The sequence below is a fragment of the Berghia stephanieae genome, chromosome 10 (assembly GCF_034508935.2).
Source record: "Berghia stephanieae isolate SIO BIC M18660-M18661 chromosome 10, UCSD_Bste_1.3, whole genome shotgun sequence".
Lineage (NCBI taxonomy): Eukaryota > Metazoa > Mollusca > Gastropoda > Nudibranchia > Aeolidiidae > Berghia > Berghia stephanieae.
The window spans coordinates 31075222-31097721 of NC_088369.1; the positions used below are offsets into that span (position 1 = coordinate 31075222).

Sequence of the window (22500 nt, forward strand, 5' to 3'; positions counted from 1 at the left end):
TTGGTATTTGGAATAGTATCAATAATCATAATTACAGTGATAATAGCAACAATAATACCAGGAATGACGATAACAAAGATAATGAAAACTTTAATTATCATAATTAAAATAATAGCTAACAAAATTTTTGCGTGATCTTTATTGATGACAATATTGATAAATCGTCACCGTAATATAGCATATCGAATGATGTGGGCTGGGCTGGGCTGGGCAAGAGGGTGTGATAATTATTATAATCGATAATGGATAGTAATGGAGATGATAATTATAATAAAACTTTGAGTCAACTTGGTTTATTTATGGCCACAAAAAGCACCAATTCCAACATTAATTAAAATAATTGTAATAGTTAAAATGAATAATGATAATAATCATTGAAATTAAAATCATTTAAATGGAAATATATACCCCCCCCCCCCCCCCCAAATTCCTTCAATTTACCTGTAGCTCGAGGATCTCATTTTTAAAACTTATAATATTATCGATAATTACAAAATACGAACGTCTTAGGTCACAGTTTTTTGCACATATACAAAGGACTCCTCGAGAAATAAAATATATGAGTGACATGGCTTTGATACTTGCATCCAAAACATTGAAGAGCCCATAATGGCGTGAGGTCGTTTATTTTGTTGTCGCCATATTGGAGACCAATAAAAATGTGAAACATCATTAGGTCGGTGAAATGTAATGTTACCTGTAATGTAACTGTAGGTTGGTTTTCTTAAACTATCCTGAGATACTTTTAAAATGGAATGGCGTAAAATCAATAAGTTTGTAAAAAAAAACAAAAACATAACAAAACATGACCTGTACAAAGGAATAGGAGACCAAATCATTATCAATACCTTGACAATGGCTGTCATTCGAATGGAAAAAGTAAAAAGTTTTTTTAAGTCCTTTACCGTCGAGCGTAAGTCCGAACGCGCAGGTATGTATCATAATTATCGTCGTTTGCCTCTGCACATGCGCATTTACTTTATCAATCACGCAGGATCAGTAAACAAACGCCAATCTTGAATGAATCATCATAGTAACATTGGTGTCACGGATTCAAACACATCAGCTCATCATTTCTAAGTTATAAGTTTTGATGTAATGTGTTTGAAAAGTGAGTTGGAGAAGAGAGAGACAGATTTTATATACATAAGTATGATATTTTTAAAACATGTTGAAACGAAACCATTCACACATTGAAATAAATGTCCAACTTTCACTCACCTAAAACATTCATGAACTTTGATCTTTCGTACAAACCCACCAAAAAGGCAAACTTTTGAACCGATGATGTCCAGGCAATGGAGTCTTTCAAAGATTTTACCAAAACCAACAACCCCTAGCCGACATGCGCACTTTCAGTAGAACGCACAATACATAGTACATGCGCGCCTTCAACAGAATCCTAGCTGGCATGCGAGGTTACCACAATAAAATTCGTGTATTGCAATGATCGTGTCTAAAAGATTGCCTAGGTGCGGATTTAACCTTTACAATGCAATAATAATACAATATTGGTCCCGACAAACGTCCGTCAGCAGTAAGATTCAATCATCTCATCTCAAATATACAGTCACACACAGTTAAACACAGACAAACAGATAAAGTGATCGTAGTCATAGGTCGTCTCGTGTAAGGGTTAAAACAGAACAATAGCAACCTTTTATATCCTCATTGGAGCGGTCATGTATCTATGGATCATCATTGTCTATTTACAAAGTGAGCAAGTGAGGTATAAGGAAATTGATCTAACCATAAAAATATCCATCTATTCATTAGAAAAATACACACAGAAAAATAATAATAAGACAAACAAAACTATAAATAAAACTAACAAACAAATTAACCCAACCGTTGAATGTGATTCTTCTGTAATCCAATCTCGAAATCGCAAAATCGAAGATGAGGAAAACAAGGAAAACATCACAACTGATGGTTTACCAATTGGAAAAAAATATTTGTATTTTTATCTCAATAGTTTTTAAATTACCTCTAGAATTATTGAAAGTTATTCCCCTTCACTATGAATACGTTTTCCCCTTTGGGATTGTACTAAAACCTAAATGGCGGATTGATTACAATTGACCATCTCTTCCACAAATTATCATTGAAATATTCATGTTAAAACCAGTTCCCTCATAATTACAATCAATATTTTAAAAATCAAAATGTTGTTATTCTCCTCCCCCAATAATTACAGCTATTGTATAGCATATAAATCGTAAGGTTTTATCGAATAGAAATATTATTGATTCATTGAGTTTCAAATAAGACTGGCTGTGGGTGGCAAGTAAATCTAATTACAATTTATACGGCTGGTCATCGATTTAAAATAAAAACGATATCTATTTACATCACATACCAGCCTTGCATTATTCACCATATTTTTTTAAAATATAACGACAGCGTTAATTTTATCTTCTCGTCCTCGAATCAAAATTCCTAACAACAATTTTTAAAATAATTTTATCTTTAGAATAATAAATTTTATTGTGTATGAAAAATGCCCCACTACGAGGTACAAACGACTGAAATAATAATAATAATAATAATAATAATAATAATAATAATAATAATAATAATAATAATAATAATAATAATAATAATAATAATAATAATAATTTTACAAGTTTCTCATTAATCTTCTATCCACCATATAGCAGCTGTGATTCTTAATACAAACAATGCAATCATAATATTATAATAAATAAAATTTGATAAACTGAACTTAAAAAAAAGACAAAAACCATGGCCACTTTTAGCACCTAGAACAATAAATCTTTATCCAACGTGTCAATATTTATGACATTATCGATATCCGTTTGTCCATATCGATAATCAGATATAAATTTTGTTTGATGATTATTTTTAAAATCGCGATCTGTTATTTTTATCTATTTAATAGTTTGACGAAATTGACAACGATAAGATTAACCAAATTATGTTCAAAATTATAATGGCGACTGAATGAAATGTAAAATGCGTGGTTTATATTGATAATGAAATCTTGAGAGATCGGAGTATGAATTCGGGGGAGGGAGCGTTTAAATCGTGCAACCCTCCCCTACCCCATATATCTACCTTAATCTGCGTAAGTTTTCAAGATCAATAAAAATTAGGGGTACAGGTTTATAATCCTTATTTTTTTTTTTTAGATTTAAGAAAGAGTAGACGTAAAAAAAAAAAAATTAATCGTGAGTCATTTTCATTTTCTGTTGAGTTATTATTATTATTATTATTATTATTATTATTATTATTATTATTATTATTATTATTATTATTATTATTATTATTATTATTATTATTATTATTATTATTATTATCATTATTATTATTTTATCATCATTGTTAGCATTATTGTTTTTTTATTGTTTTACTATAATTATTTTTCTATCATTATTATCATTGTTATCATCAATTATTCTTATTATAATCAACGTATTAACCTCGCTGATATTGTGTTTTTCTTCCTTATTTTAATCTCCCGCTTTTCCATTCTATGAATACCAGATACCTCTCAGTCTAATATAATCAACGTGGCTAATTGTGTGTATTGCTGAGAAATTTCTAGCTCGATTATGATCTGCTGAAGAAAGGCACTAACGCAAAACAGTAATTAATAAAAAGAAAAAAAAAAGAAAAAAAAAAGAATACAGGATATTCAAGGACTAAAATTTCTTAAAATGTAAAAGTATGTACAATCATAGACGAGGCCTTCCATTATGAAAGCGGTGGTTTTTATGGAATAATAATATTCTTTATATTAAAAAAAAATAATAAAACAACAAAAAATAATGGATTAAAAACCTGCTTCAGTAAATTATAGAAGGCTTTTTTTTTTAAAGAAACAAACGAGATCATACGAAAACATTTAAGATGAAGAAGTCAGATACAACATCCCACAAATCATCATTTACTACTGCTTGGTTATGATGAAGGGTGGGGGGGGGGGGGGGGGGCGAAAGGGGAGAAGATGGATGGGCTACCTTACTCTACTTTTCATTTTGTCACAGAATTTTAAGTATCAATCCTTTTAAATGACCCTCGACACATCTTAAAGTCCTTACTTAGACTTCGATGGCATGTCAAATGTAAAACTTTAGGACATGATAGAAGGGTCATTTTTAATTGATTGATTCTCGAAGCAATCGCTGCTTGGACCAGCGGAAAATGATTTGGTTTGGGTCCTTTTTGTGTACGGCGAAGTCCAAAATAATAGAGCATCACTTGTGTTGAGTTTTGTGTGCTTGATTGAGAGAAAAGGAAAAGTAATAGAAAGAGAAATAGGGTGTGTGCGAGAGAGAGAGAGAGAGAGTATAAAGCGCGGAGAGTAAAATTGGGGAAGAGAGGGAGAGAGAAGGAAGGAATGTGGGAGAGAGAGACAGATAAAAAGAGCAAAAGAATGGGGAGTAATCATGATGATAGAAGTTTTATATATAACACAAACGATCATGATAACAATCCCTGGTGTGATACTTCAATATCAATATTAATAGTCACAAAAATGGCGTGAACGACAGGATCTCTTGAATCCTCATCATCGTTATAATCATCACCATTGAGATCACCATCATCACCACTATCATCATCAGCAGCAGCAGATAAGTGATTTTGTTGAATTCGTTCTTTCCTTCCATCTAATTCGTCAGTCTTCACAATAATTATACAATAATACAAACAGTTCATCGTCATCAGTATCAGTCTCGTCGTCTTCGTTATATTTCAATAATTATAATAGCAATAATAATATTATTATACAGTCATATATTTTCATCAAGGTGTACTGGTAGTCGTAGCCGTTTGTAACTTGTGGTAGTTCATTGTCTTTATTTTTTAAGTTTCAATATTTATATTCAATCTATCAGTTCAGCATGAAATATTGATATCGACAGAAATAATAATAACAACGATAATTATAATGCGATATTATTTTGTCGTGTTTTTCATCATTTGTTACATGTGCGATAATGGTACAGTGCTAGATTCTGAAGATGAAGGAATGAGGTGACCGTTTACTCCGTATTGTTGCTGCATTTGATGTAATCGTTGTTGTGCTGCAGCAAAAGCTGCCGAGTGTTGGTCGTTGATGTTGGCGGTGTGATCGGTCTGGCCTGGGAGGTACATGGAAATAAAGTCCCGAATTTCAGGGCCTCCCTGACCACCCCCCTGACCTCCAGGGGCGGGGTACGGGGATTTACTGGGGCCCGTGTGAGCCGGGGCGGCTCCTGTAGGATTATTCTGTCCACCGTTTCCGCCTCCAGCGGCACTCCCGACGTGTGTTGGGGTGCCGGGTTCTCGTTTGACGCCCGGTGTTGATGGGTGTCCCTGAGGTGTGGGGGACATACTGTGTGCGTAGGGCGCCATGCCGGCCATGGTCATATTGTACGAGTTGGCTGGGTTCATGTAGCTACCGGAAGTTACCTGGCCTTGCATAGCTTGAGCTGAGAAGTTGGGATAGTACTGTGCGGTAAGGGGAAGTTGGCCGGCCATATGTTGATGGTAGGCGTTGGGGTCACTCATCATGTGGGCATAACCATTGGACATGTAGGAATTCATGTGGCTGGGGTACATTCCTGAACTATCACGGCCTACTGGGGGCATTCCAGCTGAGGGCATGCCGGGAAGGGCGTACTTATCCTTCTTCATGAGGGTTTTCGTCTTACGGCGTGGTCTGTATTTGTAGTCGGGGTGTTCTTTCATGTGGATGGCACGTAGGCGTTTGGCTTCGTCGATAAAAGGTCGTTTCTCGGCTTCGCCCAGCAGTTTCCATTCAGCGCCAAGGCGTTTACTGATTTCGGAGTTGTGCATTTTTGGATTCTCCTGAGCCATTTTTCTCCGCTGTCCACGTGACCAGACCATGAAGGCGTTCATAGGGCGTTTGACACGGCTGAGATCAATCTGGTTTTTGTTGTTGGGATTGTTGTTGTTGTTGTTATTGTTGTTGTTGTTCGTCGGGCTGCCGCCGTTGGGAGCACCGCCGTGGCCGTGATTTGTGTGTGGAAGTTCTGTATGCCCGCCAGAGCCCGGGCGTGGAGATGTCTGTGACCCGTGCATGGGTATGTGAGTCTGGTGACCCGGGGGAGGCCCGTTCCCCACCGGTGGTGGGGGCAGCGCCGTCTGGGACAGCGGCTGATGTAGGATGGGCTTGAGTTCAGGCTCCATCATCATCTTGGACCTGTAGGGGTCACGGGGGTCGAAGCTTGGGTAGAAAATCTTGAGGCCGTAAGGATTACTACAGGGGAAAAAAATAAGAATAGAAGATTTGTAAAAAAGAGTTTTGTCTTTTCGGGTGTGCTGTCGAAAACAACACTACCCTTTGGATTTGGATTTTCTTATTACCAAAAGAAGAAATCACAAAATTAATTGAAAATATTCAAAGTGCAGAATTTTTGGAAATGGTTGTTATGCGTCTCCAAGAGATGTACGAATTTCTTCGAAGACAATTTTTGTTAGTTGTTGATGGTAGTGGCAGTTTGTTAGTTGAAGTTGTTATGGTGGTGAAGGTGTATCAATCCAATCAGATGTTAGATATGAACTGTATAATGGAAGATGATATTGCTCAATGTAATATCATCGAATGAATTCAAATCACATGAACAAATTATTTGAAATGTATATTTACTCCCGTTTTCATTGCGTTAATTGATCACCGTAAATTTGTGAACATTGTAGAAAAGTTTATTGTTTAACTTCCGGAAAATGGAAGCCTTCAAGACATGTTTTTCTCCCTTTTCGAAATATAATCCAATGAAGCAAGCAAAGATCCCGTTTCCAAATGTGATTCGTGGACGGAGATGGCTGTTAGGCGAGTTAGCGACAGTTTTAGTAGTAGTGGAAGTAGCAGTGGGGTGGTTAGCTAGCTGGTTAATGGGATGGTTGTCTGGTTGTTAGATTTAAACCCAGAGTACTCCAGTAAAGTCTGTGAGAAAGAAATGATTAGATAAAAAAGTTAAATGTTAGAATAGGGCTACTGTTATGCTTGTGGTAATTTTGAAGTTAGTTATTGAAGTAATTGAAAGCAAAAAAAAACAAAAAAAACAAATTTAAATCTTGAAATTGTTTGGTAAGCATTTCAAAGCAGACAGGATTGACAAAATGTCAACAGCGACAAAAAAAAAAAAACAAAAACAAAAACAAAAAAAAAAAACGGGTTATATAATGAGTGGATTGTCATCCATCTTTGGATATTCAAACCCAACAATCTCCAATAATTTCTATAATAAATATTCCATTATTTGGATTACTGTTCATCGTGTCATTTATAGTTTTAAAAAAGCAAATGTTAGTTAGTCAAAATTATTTTTTAAAAATAAACAATTTGGTTGAAATGACCAGAGGTATAACAAAATGAATGAAATATCAAATGAGCTAATGTGTGAATAGATGATTGTCCTATAGACTAAGGTAGAAATGAATGTATAAGAAAATGAACGATATAAATAATGCTATGCATGGATCATTGAATCGTTGAATAATTTAATCAATAACTAAATTATTGTGTGGAATATCGAATGAACGAACAAATGGATGAATGAATGAATGAATGGATGAATGAATGAAAACATGAATAGATGAATTAATGAATGAAGGGAATGAATGAATAACTAAATGAATAAATAATGAATGAAGAATGAGTGGATGAATGAAGAATGAGTGAATGAGTGAGGAATGAGAGAATGAGGAATGAATGAGTGAATGATGAATGAATTAAGAGTGAATGAATGAAGAATGAATGAAAAATGAATGAATGAAGAATGAATGAAAAATGAATGAATGAAGAATGAATGAAAAATGGATGAGTGAATAAAGACTGGATGAATGAAGAATGAGTAATGGACTGAATGAATGAGTGAAGTGATTGAATGGAAATAAATAGGTAAACGACCATCTTAAAGAGAAACGAGAGAGAGAGAGAGAGAGAGAGAGAGAGAGAGAGAGAGAAAGAAAGAAAGAAAGAGAGAGAGAGAGAGAGAGAGAGAGAGAGAGAGAGAGAGAGAAGATGCATTTATAGTTAAATCCATTTTAATTAATTGCCATGAAATCGACCAGTTCTATGGATATAGCGTGCTGGGTATAATTCACACGATTAAATCTTACCACCGCGCTATGAATAAATCAATCAACACAAATTAAATAACAGAGTGGGAAGGGGTAGGAGGGGGGGGGGGTGGATGAATAGAGCTGGCTTACTCTGAAATCAAAACAAAATGTGTATTTAAAATTTTGGTCAGAAAATTCATCCTTCAAATATCGACGATTAAAATTACCCTCATCTTAGCAAAAACTCCCAAATCTGGGACTTCACGAAGTCCCAGGTTTGAGAGTGTTTGCCAGGATGATGGTTATTTTAATCAATCGATATTTGAAGGACTAGTTACTGGATAAAACTGTAAATAGTTTGTTTTGTTGGGACTTTTTCTGAGTACGACAGAGGACAGAAATGGACGGATACAATAACTCAACACATAAAAAGCCATCTTGTTTGTTTTGATTCACCCATTTCCATTCATCCGATGGAAAATAAAACTAAAAGTTTTCGGTTATTAGTTTCACTGTGAGTTTCATTCGTTTAGTGAGCAATGCGATATCCCAGGTTTGACAGTTTTTGCCAAGATCGATCGATATTTGAAGGACGAGTTTTATGGCCAAATTTTTCAATGATTGGCATATCTGTCCAGAGTACGAATTTCACTGGTTAAAGTCACATTTCATCATCTGCTTCACCATAACATAACACCGGATAGACATAGTGGGCCACATTTTCTTGTACAAAGAGTTCCAGTCCTGGTTCATTCATAGAAAATGACAAATACCAGCACCTAGTTGACCTCGGCAAAAGACAATAATAGGCACACAACCCAATATGATAATTTATTACACATTAAACTCCCTCGCTCCCTGCAGGTGTTAGAAGAAACTGGTTTATGTCAATAAAGATTTCCATATCTCAATACATATCCTGCCTACCTCTACTACTTTCACAGGGGAAAAATAAAAGGCACAACCACTACAGTAGCTACAACCATAATTGTTATCACTGGAGAATAGTTGAAAAGTTAAAAAAATAGAATTTCCCCAAGGACGAGAAAAATCACGACTATTCAAAAGCATGAGTTTTCACTTATTTGTAATCTCTTTGTCACTAATCTGGTCATGTATACGTTCGGAGGAGAGTAATGTTGATGATGATGATGATGATGATGATGATGATGATGATGATGATGATAATGATGATGGTGATGATGATAATGATGATAATGATGATGGTGATGATGGTGATGATGATAATGATGGTGATGATGATAATGATGATGATGATGAGGAGGAGGAGGGGGAGGAGGAGGGGGAGGATGAGGAGGAGGGGGAGGAGGAGGGGGAGGAGGAGGGGGAGGATGAGGAGGAGGGGGAGGATGAGGAGAACGGAGGGAGAGAGAGATATAGAGATAGAGAGAGAGAGAGAGAGGGAGAGAGAGAGAGAGAGAGAGAGAGAGAGAGAGAGAGAGAGAGAGAGAGAGAGAGAGAGAGAGAGAGAGAGGGAGAGAGAGAGAGAGGAGAGAGAAAGAGAAGAAAGACATCTGTTGTTTAGGACTATACTATTATAATGATATCATGATGGTGTATTGAAAGCAATGCAAAATGAGACAAAAGAAAATGACACCGGAAATGATATATTATAGATAGAATAGTATCAAAGTATAGGATGTATTCCCGACGTAATGGCTGGCGTGTTTTCCATCACATCAAGTCATTATTATCGGAGTTGTAATTAAACGATTCTACATGTATATGATAAATTGTAACAATGAGGTGAATGTTATTGATTAGTGTGATGTATCTAGTTAAACTTTTGATAATTCCACAAGTAGAAATTATGTATTATGACCATAATAGCAATCTAGTCTTTTCGTAGAGTATGGTAGAATTCTGACCATTGTAAAATTCATTAAAGACACGTATTATCTTATTATTTTATTTTATTTTTCTAATGTTTGATTCAGTTTCCTTTAGTCTTGATTTTTATTTCGTTTGATTTTTATTTTTTATTTGTTTTGGTTTTTTGTTTTGGGGGGGGGGGGTGTCTTGCTTTGTTGTTTTGTTCTGTTTGTTTTTGGGTTTTTTGTTGTTTTTTTTTTTTTTTTTTTTTTTTTTTTTTTTTTTGGGGGGGGGGGGGGGGGGGGTTAAAAAAAAACCTTTTTCTTTCTTACACTGTAGAGAGGACAGAAGATAATGTGGGAGGGAATTATTTCAAAGAGAAAAACGAAAAAAATCCATGACGGTGAAGAAGATAATTTCCGACACCTCGAGTGCCCTTGCTCTATCTCGTAACGTGGAGTGAAGTGTGAATTACACAGTGGGAATGATGGAAAGAAGTAGTCAAGAAAGTGAGAAATTGGTTCTTGTCAAGTTGATTGAATGAATTTCATTTAATGTTTTAAGGCACTTGAAACATGATTATGTATTTTTCTTAAGATTCAATATTCTCGAGTAAAATTGATTTTACATTTTAGCTACATTGGATCACAACAAATGTTGAGGCATTTGGACCCGGTATCGTTTGGGTAATCTATGGAGTTTTCTAAGTTGACACCAAGTTACAATTATGTCCACATCTGACCTTGTCTGATATCGGAACCCCCGCACCCCACTCCCACTCTACTCCAAAAATTAAAAAAAAAAATACAAAAAATAATAATGATGAAAAATAAGGAAAGGAAAAAAGGAACGAATTTTGACACCGTGTCGTAGGCCCCGCGCCGTCAAAAGGACAGACGATTAATACACACAATGATTAACAAAAATAAATTGTAGGAATATCTTCAAAGACAAATTATGACCAGGGAAAGAGAACACATCCCAGGTGATACGATAGTAACACATTGCCAAAAATATACAAAGACACCCAGCCCTACTGTGTCGCCAGATAATTGGAGGTAATGCCAGGGCTTTGCACGTAATCAGATGAGGCAATCAAGGGGAAAAGATAGACATGGAGATATCACGTGATAGATGGCCACTGACCACAAAGCAGATATAATGGCTTGTGATTGTTTACATCCAACTCTTAGCAAGAAATGAAAGTTGATTGCACTCCAGACTTGATAACCAACTGGAAATGATAAAGCTTCTTTTTATCGTTGTTTTTGTTTTCTTTGTTTTTGTTGTTTTCTTTTTCTTTTTTGTTATTGTTTTGTTTGTTTTGTTTTTGTTTTTATTTGTTTCTGTAGTTGTTTTCTCTTTTAAAATTTATCTTTCACTGTATCCTTTTATCGACATCTTTATTATTGTTTAATCATCGATCAAATAATCTACTTCTTTTACCTTCTATTTCATTACATTCTTTCAATACATCCGATGGTTCAAATTTGTAATATCACTTAATTAATTTGAAATTAAGTATCTGTATTTGTTTTAATGAGGCGTGTTATTATGGAGAAATAAATAAGTCAAAAGTAACAAGGTCTAAATGATGTGCCCATGATGTTTAGCAGAGACGTAGGTGTGTTTCCGGATCCGTGCTGGATGTTAGAGGCAATTTTAGGTCATGTGTGTGATTAGATGAAGCAATGGACCATCAAAAGGGAGGACGGACGATGACCACAGATTACAGATGGACAACGTCTCAATACATTCTAGTGTGTATCTGGTGTCCACAGAGCGTGTCTGCACCGCAAATGGCAAAGGAAATAATGAGGTCATGAGGAAAACAAAAGATGTGTTCACAAATCATTTTCTCCAAAGTGATTCATCCTTCAAATCAATATTTTATTGGAACAAGCTAAATAGTCGACGTTTACCCATTAGCAGGTCTGATAACCCAATTAGTTATGGACTCATTGTTGGAACGAAATACTCTCAAACTGACGCAAAATATAGCCCATTTCATTACAACAATGTTGTATCAAGCTCATGGTTGCGTTCGGTTGTCAGAGCTGATTATATCCATGCTATAATATATGTTACACGTGACAAACAGTGCATTTAATGGTAAAAAAAAAAAACAAAAAAACAACAAAAAAAAGACAAAAAAAAACAAACAAAAAACAAACAAAGCAAAAAAAAAAAAAACATCAATTCAACTTACTAACATATTTTTATTACCATCTTGTGGTGATGGGTAACTTGAATAGACAAAATATCGGTATGAGGCGATGGGTAATAAACCTGATACAAGTACTCGTACAATCCAATATTTTTTTCGTTTGGCTGATTATTACTTGTATGGCTGAACAATTTAGAGTCGATGCCAGAGATATTCATGTTTTGTTTTGTTGTAATCGTTGATGCCTTTTGTGCCCATTTGATGTAGGGTTTTTACCACTACGAACTTCAGACGATAACTAATAAATGTGAAAGCAACTGATTACAGTTTTGGCGTAGTGTATGACATGGTGATTGAGTGTGTGGGTGCATTTGTGTGGGTGTGAGGTGTGTGGGTGTGAGGTGTGTATGTGTGTGTGTGTGTGTGTGAGAGAGAGAGAGAGAGAGAGAGAGAGAGAAAGAGAGAGAGATAGATAATCGCCGGAGTGTATGAGTGTGTTTATGTGCGTGTGTGTTTGTGTGTAATCAGATGAGGCAATCGGTGTTAAATTGATATCGATTACTCTCTTTGTTGTGACAACATAATTGATAGAGGGGATAGGGTGACTGCCGTGTATTCGATTATTATCAACGGGATTTGCCGTGTCGCCCGTCCGACGTGAGTGGCCTTGGTGATAATAACAATTTGATGGGACGGCTGGGCGATACTTATTGAATTATACACATTTATTGAAACGCATTAAAAACTATAAATAGGAATTGTTCGGGGAAAGCTGTGGGGAATTAGATTTCCAATGTTTACTTTGCTTATTTTAATCTGTATTCGCACGACCCCTATTGTTATCCTGATTAAAATAAATGATTTAGCACTGCATCTATTGAACAATTTAAAAGACAATCAATTCAAGACTAATATATTTTTTTAAATTGGTAAAATTTAATTACGTTTCTGAACTTTCCCGACTTGACACACTAAAGGTTTCCACACAGGAACCGGAAACGCCAAAAGGATGTGCCAGACTACGGCATTGATCGCCATTTTTCAATACATCCGCGACAAAACAAAAGACGTCCATGGGTTTAACGTTTACAATACAATAGAATTATGTTAGGCTTGGAATAGCATCACAATTTAAAATATTTTTACACAGTTAAATGGTAGTGTAAAATACTACACACAAGGCCAATTTGATAACACGCAATAAATATCTCAAAACGTAAAATTGTGACTCGAGTATCATTTTAAAGGGGAAAAAAATCGCTCACTGAAAAAGTAAAATGCAGTAAAATGGTTGTATTACTTAAAAGATAGTGTGTCCCGAAAAATGACAATTTTAACGCGGCTTTTTAAATAATGTTTTTAAAGATTTTCAAATATCTTTTAAAAGGGATAGCATTTTCCAACAAATAATATATAGACGTCTCAAAAGAATTATCACATGGACTCGGATTAGCACTGAGGCAAACTGTAGGACCTAAAATAAGACACAAAAAAAAAATACAAAACAAAATACAAAAATAAAGTAAAAAATAAAAACCCTATTCCAATACGAAATAAGAATGGCGATGCCATGAAGTGTGAGCGTCACAATTTATTTTCAAATAGTGATTTTTATTTTTAACGTTTATCGTCGGCCGTTGAAAAGCTTTCCATACATCCATCATCATAGTCATCGATCATGATCAAATTTACATATTTTGTATATATACGTATATTATATATATATATATAATTATTTTTTTTCGTACCCAAATCCGCCTTATGTCTTAAGTTCTTACAACATCCTACATGGAAAAATAATTCGCCTGGAAGCTTTGATAGAGTTTAACCGATAAGCATCTTCGTAACAGCGTTGTCATGGTTAACCTTTTACATGCCGTGTTGAATTTACTCTTCGATTAGTTGATTTCATTTGCTCTTGTTGTTGACACCAACGATGGCGATGGCTATAATTTGTCTCGGACCTCATCGAAAACCAAGTGGTGCCTTAGTGAAAACAATTGGTCTGTGTTAACAATTAATTGTGGGACAAATTATGATTTGAAAGAAATTAATTTCATCTGGCAGTGAAAGGGTTAACCGTGCGTGTATTCAGGGCGATAAAGACGATTGCATGTGGCGATGACGAGTGATGAGCATTGTCTTTAATAGCATTACATGTTTCAAAAGATTTTGTATTTTTCTAAACGAACGGACAATTAACGTTACATACTGAGACATATGGACTTAAATAGAACATAAAAAGATATAATTTTGTAGTGATGCTTATTATGTCGAAGTAATGTCATGATGCAATAATGATTTTAAAAACTATTAGAGGAAAAGATTAATCAGGATATTGTATTTAATGTGAAGAGGTTGCTAGAAGTAGTCTTGTTAAAGTCTATGGGAGTTCATGCCGATTTATGTAGCATTGGGGTGACTGTAGCAATACCTCGCTATCTTTTGAGAAAGAAACCAAAAAATAAATAAATAAATATATAAATAAATAAATGAATGAATAAATAAATAAACGTAATCGAGAAAAAAATATATTGTATGTTATTGGATGGATTAATAGGAGAATGTAACCTAACACTTCAACATGGTATGATGTCAAAACAGACACAGGAAGAACATCGAATTTAAAGTCAAAGTGAAAGAAAAAAACATTAATTAAAGAGGTGATTACATTATTTGGTTTTGTTTGTTTGTTTATTTCTTTGTGTCTTTTTGTTCGTTTATTTTTTTTTTTAGTTTAAGAAAAAAAAGTCAATTTCAAAATGAGGGCATTTGTTTAAATTCAAATATGATTGATAAGGCTTTTACTTGAATCCAAGCATCAGGTAGATCTCAATAGGAAACCAAAGAAAGACTCTTGTCATAAATGTATACGTTGAGATGGATGGAGCTGATGGAGAGAGAAAGAGAGTGAGGGAGAGAGAGAGAGAGAAAGAGAGTGAGAGAGGTGAAGAGAGATAGAGATATAGAAAGAGAGTGAGAGATAGAGATAGAGAGAGAAAGAGAGAGAGAGAGAGAGAGAGAGAGAGAGAGAGAGAGAGAGATACATATTTATATACAGGAAGGAGGACATAGTGGCCCTTGATATTATTATTATGAGTAAGATTGAATTGCCTGATAGTAATAGAACACCACACAGTAATACCTTCAAACATAGGAGAAGACACAGAAAAGCCTATACAATTACAGTAAAACAAACACATAGGCAAACACGGGCGGTCTAAGGTAAATTTGGTATTTTCTCACACGCGTCGTGGCCTTTGAAGGACGTGATTTCGTGTCTATAACGGGGTCTCGTAGATTGGTGATGATGATGATGATGATGATGATGATGATGATCATGATGATGATGATGATGATGATGATGATGATGATGATGATGATGATGATGATGATGATCATGATGATGATGACGATGTCAGCGGCGCCGATGATCATTGTGATAAATCGTTATCACTATCACCAAACATCACCATCATCATCATCATTTTTATTATCATCGTCATCCATCATAATCATTTACCCAAATTGTCTACCACAATAATAAACCGTATATTTCCCTCTCTCTCTCTCTCTCTCTCTCTCTCTCTCTCTCTCTCTCTCTCTCTCTCTCTCTCTCTCTCTCTATCTATCTATCTATCTATCTATCTCTCTCTCTCTCTCTCTGTCTCTTCCTGTCTTATAACACCATAATAATATTGTATGTGAGTTGGGGGGGGGGGGGGTGGAAGCTAAGATCTTGACCCATTGACCACCATAATATAATAACAAGTAACCAAACAAATGCTAAAACCCATTATGCCTTATATTGAATTAATTTGATTTAAAGTGGATATTAACCCGTTACCCGCGAGAATGACTTTCTGTATAAAATCACATCTTCTCAATGAAAACGCGTGATTTGATTCAAATCGTATAATCTACACTTGGAATGTTGTTTTCCTAGTCCAGCTGTACCCACGATAATAAATAGGATTCAACAGCCGTGACGTCACTTCCCTCGTAATGACGCATAGTAACTTAGTAACTGGCTCTAAACTATCGGAACAATGGCGGAAGGCCTAATGAAATACTTCTCCGACGAGCATAAAAGTGTATCCAGGGGAGAAAAACATTATAACAACAAAGACAGTAAAAACATTAAAACATCATTTAAAATCCAGACAGACTGTCTCAATGTTTTGGGACGTATTCATGATATTAATATTTTTGTTAGTGGCTGAACGAAACGTTCTATGTTTGGTAATCTGTGTGTGTGTTTTTTTTTCTTCGTTGCTGATAAAATATTCTTTTTTGTTAATTCCTTTCCACAAGAACTGTATCATTTGTGGCCAGAGAGTTGGATAGGTGTTAGTGCTCTCTTGGTGAATGGATAACTTACAGATCTTTCACCTAGTTAGAATGAAACCGAATGCCGTATGCAAAGGGTAAAAAGCCACTCGCATTGCATAGAACACAATATCCTATCACATCATAACTGGCCATATTTAATAACGGGTTTATCACGATTCTCGGCGCTCGGTCGTGCACATAATGACGACACGTGCAGACGCGTGAGCCAAATTCACTTGAGAAATTAAAACCGTTGTCGGCATGGGAAGACGAAATTATAGATTTAGGCAGCGACAAAATAAAAACATTAGTGGTGATGGGGGGAGGTGGGGGGGGGGGGGTTTAGAAGGGTATATGTATGTGGAGGGGGGGGGGGGGTTGTATTGATGCAACACAATTCTTTACTTTGTCTCAAAAAATATTTGATGATTTCGTTTTGTTGTTTTTTTTTTTGATGTCTGTTGTTTTTTTCTGGACGACTTATAGATAATACCGCGCGCTGATAAATGAAAACTATTTGTATGTGGTATGTAGGCTTTCGCCTTATTCAATGCCCTCATAAACGAAATCTAATGACTATGTCATAATGTGTAAGTCGCAAGTTGTATCAGTCCTGTTACAGTATGATACATATTATTATTATATAATTCAGGACCCGCACTTAAATCGCATTGTTATACATGCTGCCTGTCTTGTTAAAAACCACAGAAACCTGTGTTCAGTGTAAACTAAAGTTTTGAAAAATTGCAACAACAACAACAATAACAAAAAAATGTAAAGAAAGAAATGACATGTAAATAAATAAATAGCTACACAAATAAATAGAAAATAAATAAAGAGATCAATAAATACATAATGCATACATAAATAAATATATCTCGAAATTCCCGAGATTCACCATGCCTAAAGCGCAGCGCTTTACAGTGTAACAATATAAAATGTTTGAAAGTCTGGAATCTCTGTCATAGAATTTTATCAAATTCCACACCAATAAATTGATTTGAAAATGTAAAAGAATAGATTGTGCATTGAGATTTCACCCCATATATTGCTTCACTAATTAGCAGTTACAGATCAAACAAAACCCCCGGCAGTTACCGAATCCGAATATATATTATGTAAAGCTAGATAAAATTATAAATATACATAATTAATGGTTATTTTTAAATCTTTTCAGATGTTTAGTAATACGCTTGAGTAAACCACAATTGTTAGAGTAATTTCTAAAAAGTACGATCGTTTATTTTATAAAAAATCGATGGTACACTTTAAATGTTCATTTAGAAAATGTATCTATTTTATATCGATTGACATTAATGTAGTCAAATCGATATGCATACAATTCACTGCCCGAGTTACACAACCGAAAAAGGCACTTAATCAGATTCGATGAAAACAAAGAAAGAAAGAAAAGATAAAGAAAAAAAAATCCCAGAATCGTCAACTGTAATGTAATTTCGTCGTCAATTGCAGACAAAGAATGATAATTACTCGCCTTCTGGTAAGCGCTCACGCGGGGCACGTGCATTCGACGGCATTGATGTGCATGCATGATGAGTGGCGTGGATTTCGACTTATCGGCAATTTCAGTGTCATTACATTGTTGTCCTACCGTTAATGTCAAACATTTATTTTGAAAAAGTCGAGCGAACATCTTTGGATTTTTGTTCTGATGATGATGATGAATGATGATGATGATTATGAATGATGATGAAATGATGATGATGATGATGATGATGATGATGATGATGATGATGATGATGATGATGATGATGATGATGATGATGATGATGATCTATGTATGTTCAAGTGCTTGTGTGCGTGAATGTGTGTGATAAAGAGAGGGAGAGAGAGAGAGCAGAGAGGGTATAAGAGAGAGAGAGAGAGAGAGCAGAGAGAGAGCAGAGAGAGAGAGAGAGAGAGAGAGAGAGAGAGAGAGAGAGAGAGAGAGAGAAATCTGTTTTGTTAAACGTCTGTCCATTTCTCGGAGAATTATAATCCCTATCCATACGCTCTATCTAAATTCAATGTTTTATTTATTGGGGTATTTGGAATGTCACAGGCCAGTATGGAGCAAAAGAAAGGGATGGGGAAGGAATTGGAAAAGTGAGAACAGAAAACTAAAAATAGCCAAAACAAAAAACAAAAAAAAAAAAAAAAAAACAAAAACAAAAAAACCCCAAAGTATTATGGGTAATATTTAAAAATTAATTTGTTAAAATTCGAGCAAAACTCTACCAGAATAGAGAGAAATAAAGTGAATTATCCTTTACGAATTTGATAGTAACTATTTTGTATTTTCTGATAAAATCCGGTTGAGCTTGAACAAATCTTAACGCTAACGCCGACTAAACGTTAAAATAGTCGCCCTCTCTCCACATGACGGCTGATTGAAAGGCCATGATTAGCCGACATGGTTAGTATCCAAGTTACAGTTGACATTTAAATTGGCTGCCGTTGAAATTGCGGTATAATAATTGCTATTTTAGCGGTTAAAGTAAAAGTTATCTGGCTTGTGCCAAGCGCCAATCAAAACATTGCAATTTGCAGCGAAGGAGACAGCTTGCATAATTTAATTGTAAATTGGCGAACAAAGTCACAATTATAGGATAACTAAGTGTAACAGGTTACAGCTAATAATAATATGAAAGAACGTTAGCCCGTGACAATACAAATAAAATTATCCATCTCTTCTATATTTAAACCTTTTATTATTTAAAAAAAAAAAAAGTATATAATTACAAAATTATAAAGACGCGTCGAAAATGTGAGATGATACAATGTGTAGACTGCTCTGGGTTTGTTTTTTGTTTTTTCGTTGTTTTTTTTTTTCAGTATTAATATAGCGCAAATGTGCTCAGAGCGCTATACAAGCCATCAGCAACACTTAACATGTACGACGAGACATGACGCCCGTAAGGCGATATTATAATATTTCTGTTTGGACAACAGAGACAACACTGTTAACGATCAGGTACTCATTTTACACTTGAGTACGGTGAGAGGACTCAACGTTTAGGGAACCTGGTTCAACCCGATAGGATTCCGAAATGTGGCGGCGGGTCACATAGAAATGTCAGTCAATCAAGTCATGGCATACTACATTTCAATGTTGTGGAGTATTGGAGAGTGAACAAAATATGACGCTGCTTGAATAAAAATTATTATTATTATTATTATTATTATTATTATTATTATTATTATTATTATTATTATTATTATTATTATTATTATCATCATTATTATTATCATATTATCATGATTATTAATCATTGTTATTTGGATTTGTGTTATTTCATGTATTATTTATTTATTTACTTATTTATTTATTTATGTATTTATTTATTTATTTATTTTTATTTATTTGTCTATTTACTTATTTGTTTATTTATTTTTATATATTTATTTATACATTTATATATTTATCTCATATCTATTTATTTATTTATTTATCTATTTATTTATTTGATGAGCTGTCAAGACATTATATTTAAGGTTTCTAGTTCACACCATTCCATGGTAACTAAGTTTACTTTTTTTCTTATTTTTATTACAATATTAAGTTTCATTCTATCGTTACTTTCCCATTGAAAAACTTGGATTCTAGGAATGGGGGTTTGGGGGGGGGGGGGGTGGATAGGATGTCGATCTACGAATACTTGTGTGTTGCTGTTTGTGTGAATATGTGTGTGTTTGTGCTTGTGCGCCGGAATACGTAATCTGATACGGCATAAAACGGCCCCTGGGGAAACCCCCTCTCCCTCTCCCTCTCCCTCTCTCTCTCTCTCTCTCTCTCTCTCTCCCTCTCCCTCTCTCTCTCTCTCTCTCTCTCTCTCTCTCTCTCTCTGAATTCGTTTAGCTTTGCAATCACTTCTTTGATCGGTTGAACTTTAAAACTTATAATTTTGGAACTGCTTTGAATCAATGGGAAACAAAACACCACACATAAACTATATTATAGCCACATTGTCGGATAATATCTTGTCAAGTGGTTTGATACATACGCCTGTGGAGAGGGGGTGAATAGTTTTGAACCAAGTTAAAGTGCTAGCAACCCATTGGATAAGACGCGAGATAGATGCAAAATATTCAAATAAAACGACAAAATTTCCTCTGGTATAAATGTTTTTATCCTTTCCGCTTTTCGCATTCCATAAATTCCAATCTACTTCCTTAGAAAACGATTTAAACATTTCAACACAAAAATCAAACCAATAATTTTACAAAGCCGTAACAACCTCCGATAAGACTCAATTCTTTATCCATAAATCTTACAAAACAGAGATAAAACATAAATCATTAAGATAAACACACCAGTCACAATATAAACAAACCTATCAAGAATTCTAATGTTGTCAAGTTTTACATGTGTGTAATCCAACAGTTTTTATAAGTTCACAATATTTTAAAAAATAAAGATGAAAAGAGTTCTAAAAAGTATCAATTTTGAATCGACACATGTATTGAACATTACTAATACCATATCGATACATAAATAAAATCGTCTAAACATATAAAGTGATCATAGAGATAAGACGAACTGGAGCGATAAGATTATTTCTTGTTTGTTTTTGGAGAGTTTATCAACGCTTGGAACACATGTTTTATGGACATCATGAGCAAGTTTCCGAATACGAAGCAATTTATCGTACATGTAATGATAACGGCTATTCCATGCTCTATGCGTTTAACAATGAACGCCATCTCTTGTGCATAATAGTTTTTTTTTTTAATTTTTATTATTCTTTTTTAACCAGTTTTTATAGGGTTATATTATTTAACTTTTTTCTTTACTTTTCATGATTTTTTTTGTAGATGAATGTAATAACATAAGCAGCTGTTCTAACTCTTTCTTCATATAAAATAAAATGTTTTTCATACAAAGGGTTTAATGATGAAAGAAGAACAGGTGCGGCTGTCTTTCCGTAAGTTCCTGGCACTGATGGCTTCCCATTGTTAATTCATTTCATCTTATTCTACATTATTTTAAAAAATCATTTATCATATTTATATCAATATAAAGGATGGGGGAATGGGTGTTCTGGAGCGGGGGGGGGGGGGGGGGGGCGGCGGAGGGAGGGGGGGGGGGTTCTTTTTTAATTTTTATCCAATGGGACTTTATTTTGCCCTTCACTGCTAGAAGCTTGTGTAAAGACTCCCACAGATGCTTTCTAGGAAAAAAAAAGTAATAAGATATTTTCTTATTAATATAAAAAGGCAACGGAAATGTGAAATTGTATTAGTTAATTTCATTAGATATAATTTTTTTTGTCTTATCAGTACATGCAATTTGCATGCCAAGGAAACTTCAATTTGAGAATACGAGTGTTAATATTTTTAAAGTGAAATAGTATTAGATATATTTAAAAAAAAAATATTTCTTCAATTTGAAATTATAACAAACAAGTGTTAATCTTTTAAAAGTAAAATTGGATAAGATATTTTTTTTTCAAATAGAATTTCTTAGTTTCCAAGCCAAGTACAAGTATGGATATAACGAATGACCGTTAGTACCAGAATTTCGTAGGCCCCGGCTAGACCAATCTTGATAGCGGAATACTTACAACCTTAAATTGTAGTCCAAACCCTTCCCATTCTGTACGTCTTTCTTATAAGAATCATCTTCCTCACTGGTGTCATTTCTCTCATTTCGCTCGTTCTTTCTATCACTGTCACTCTCCACAATGACTGTAGTAGGAGGAGGGGGAGTGTAGTCTCTAACAGTGTAATAGTCTTTGATCAGAATGTCCTTGTCACTGTCTGCATCACTAGCAGATATTCTATTCTTGTCGCTTCCTTCCATGATTCTTCTTATGCTCATCATTTATCACTGGAATTATTATTATTATTATTATTATTATTATTATTATTATTATTATTATTATTATTATTATTATTATTATTATTATTATTACTATTATTACTATTATTATTATTATTATTACTATTATTATTACTATTATTATTATTATTATTATTATTACTATTACTATTATTATTATTATTATTATTATTATTATTATTATTATTATTATTATTATTATTATTATCACTATTATTATTATTATTACTATTATTATTATTATTACTATTATTATTACTATTATTATTATTATTATTATTATTATTAT

At 34.3% G+C, this 22500-nt stretch overlaps 1 protein-coding gene across 3 annotated transcripts in view; it reads right to left on the reverse strand.

Annotated features, from left to right (window-relative positions):
- LOC144980965 (transcription factor Sox-2-like) overlaps positions 1 to 22500 on the reverse strand; it is a 69403-nt gene that overhangs the window by 2131 nt on the left and 44772 nt on the right. For 2 of the 3 annotated variants that reach the window (XM_078928985.1, XM_078928984.1), the window contains exons 2-3: positions 21934 to 22199; positions 1 to 6229 (exon numbers count right to left, since the gene is read on the reverse strand). The exon at positions 1 to 6229 is cut by the window's left edge and continues 2131 nt beyond it. In XM_078928985.1, coding sequence (XP_078785111.1) covers positions 4951 to 6229; positions 21934 to 22193 — 1539 coding nt within the window. In that variant the 5' untranslated portion in view covers positions 22194 to 22199 and the 3' untranslated portion in view covers positions 1 to 4950. The remainder of the gene's footprint in view (positions 6230 to 21933; positions 22200 to 22500) is intronic. The other variant, XM_078928986.1, reaches the window with a different exon arrangement.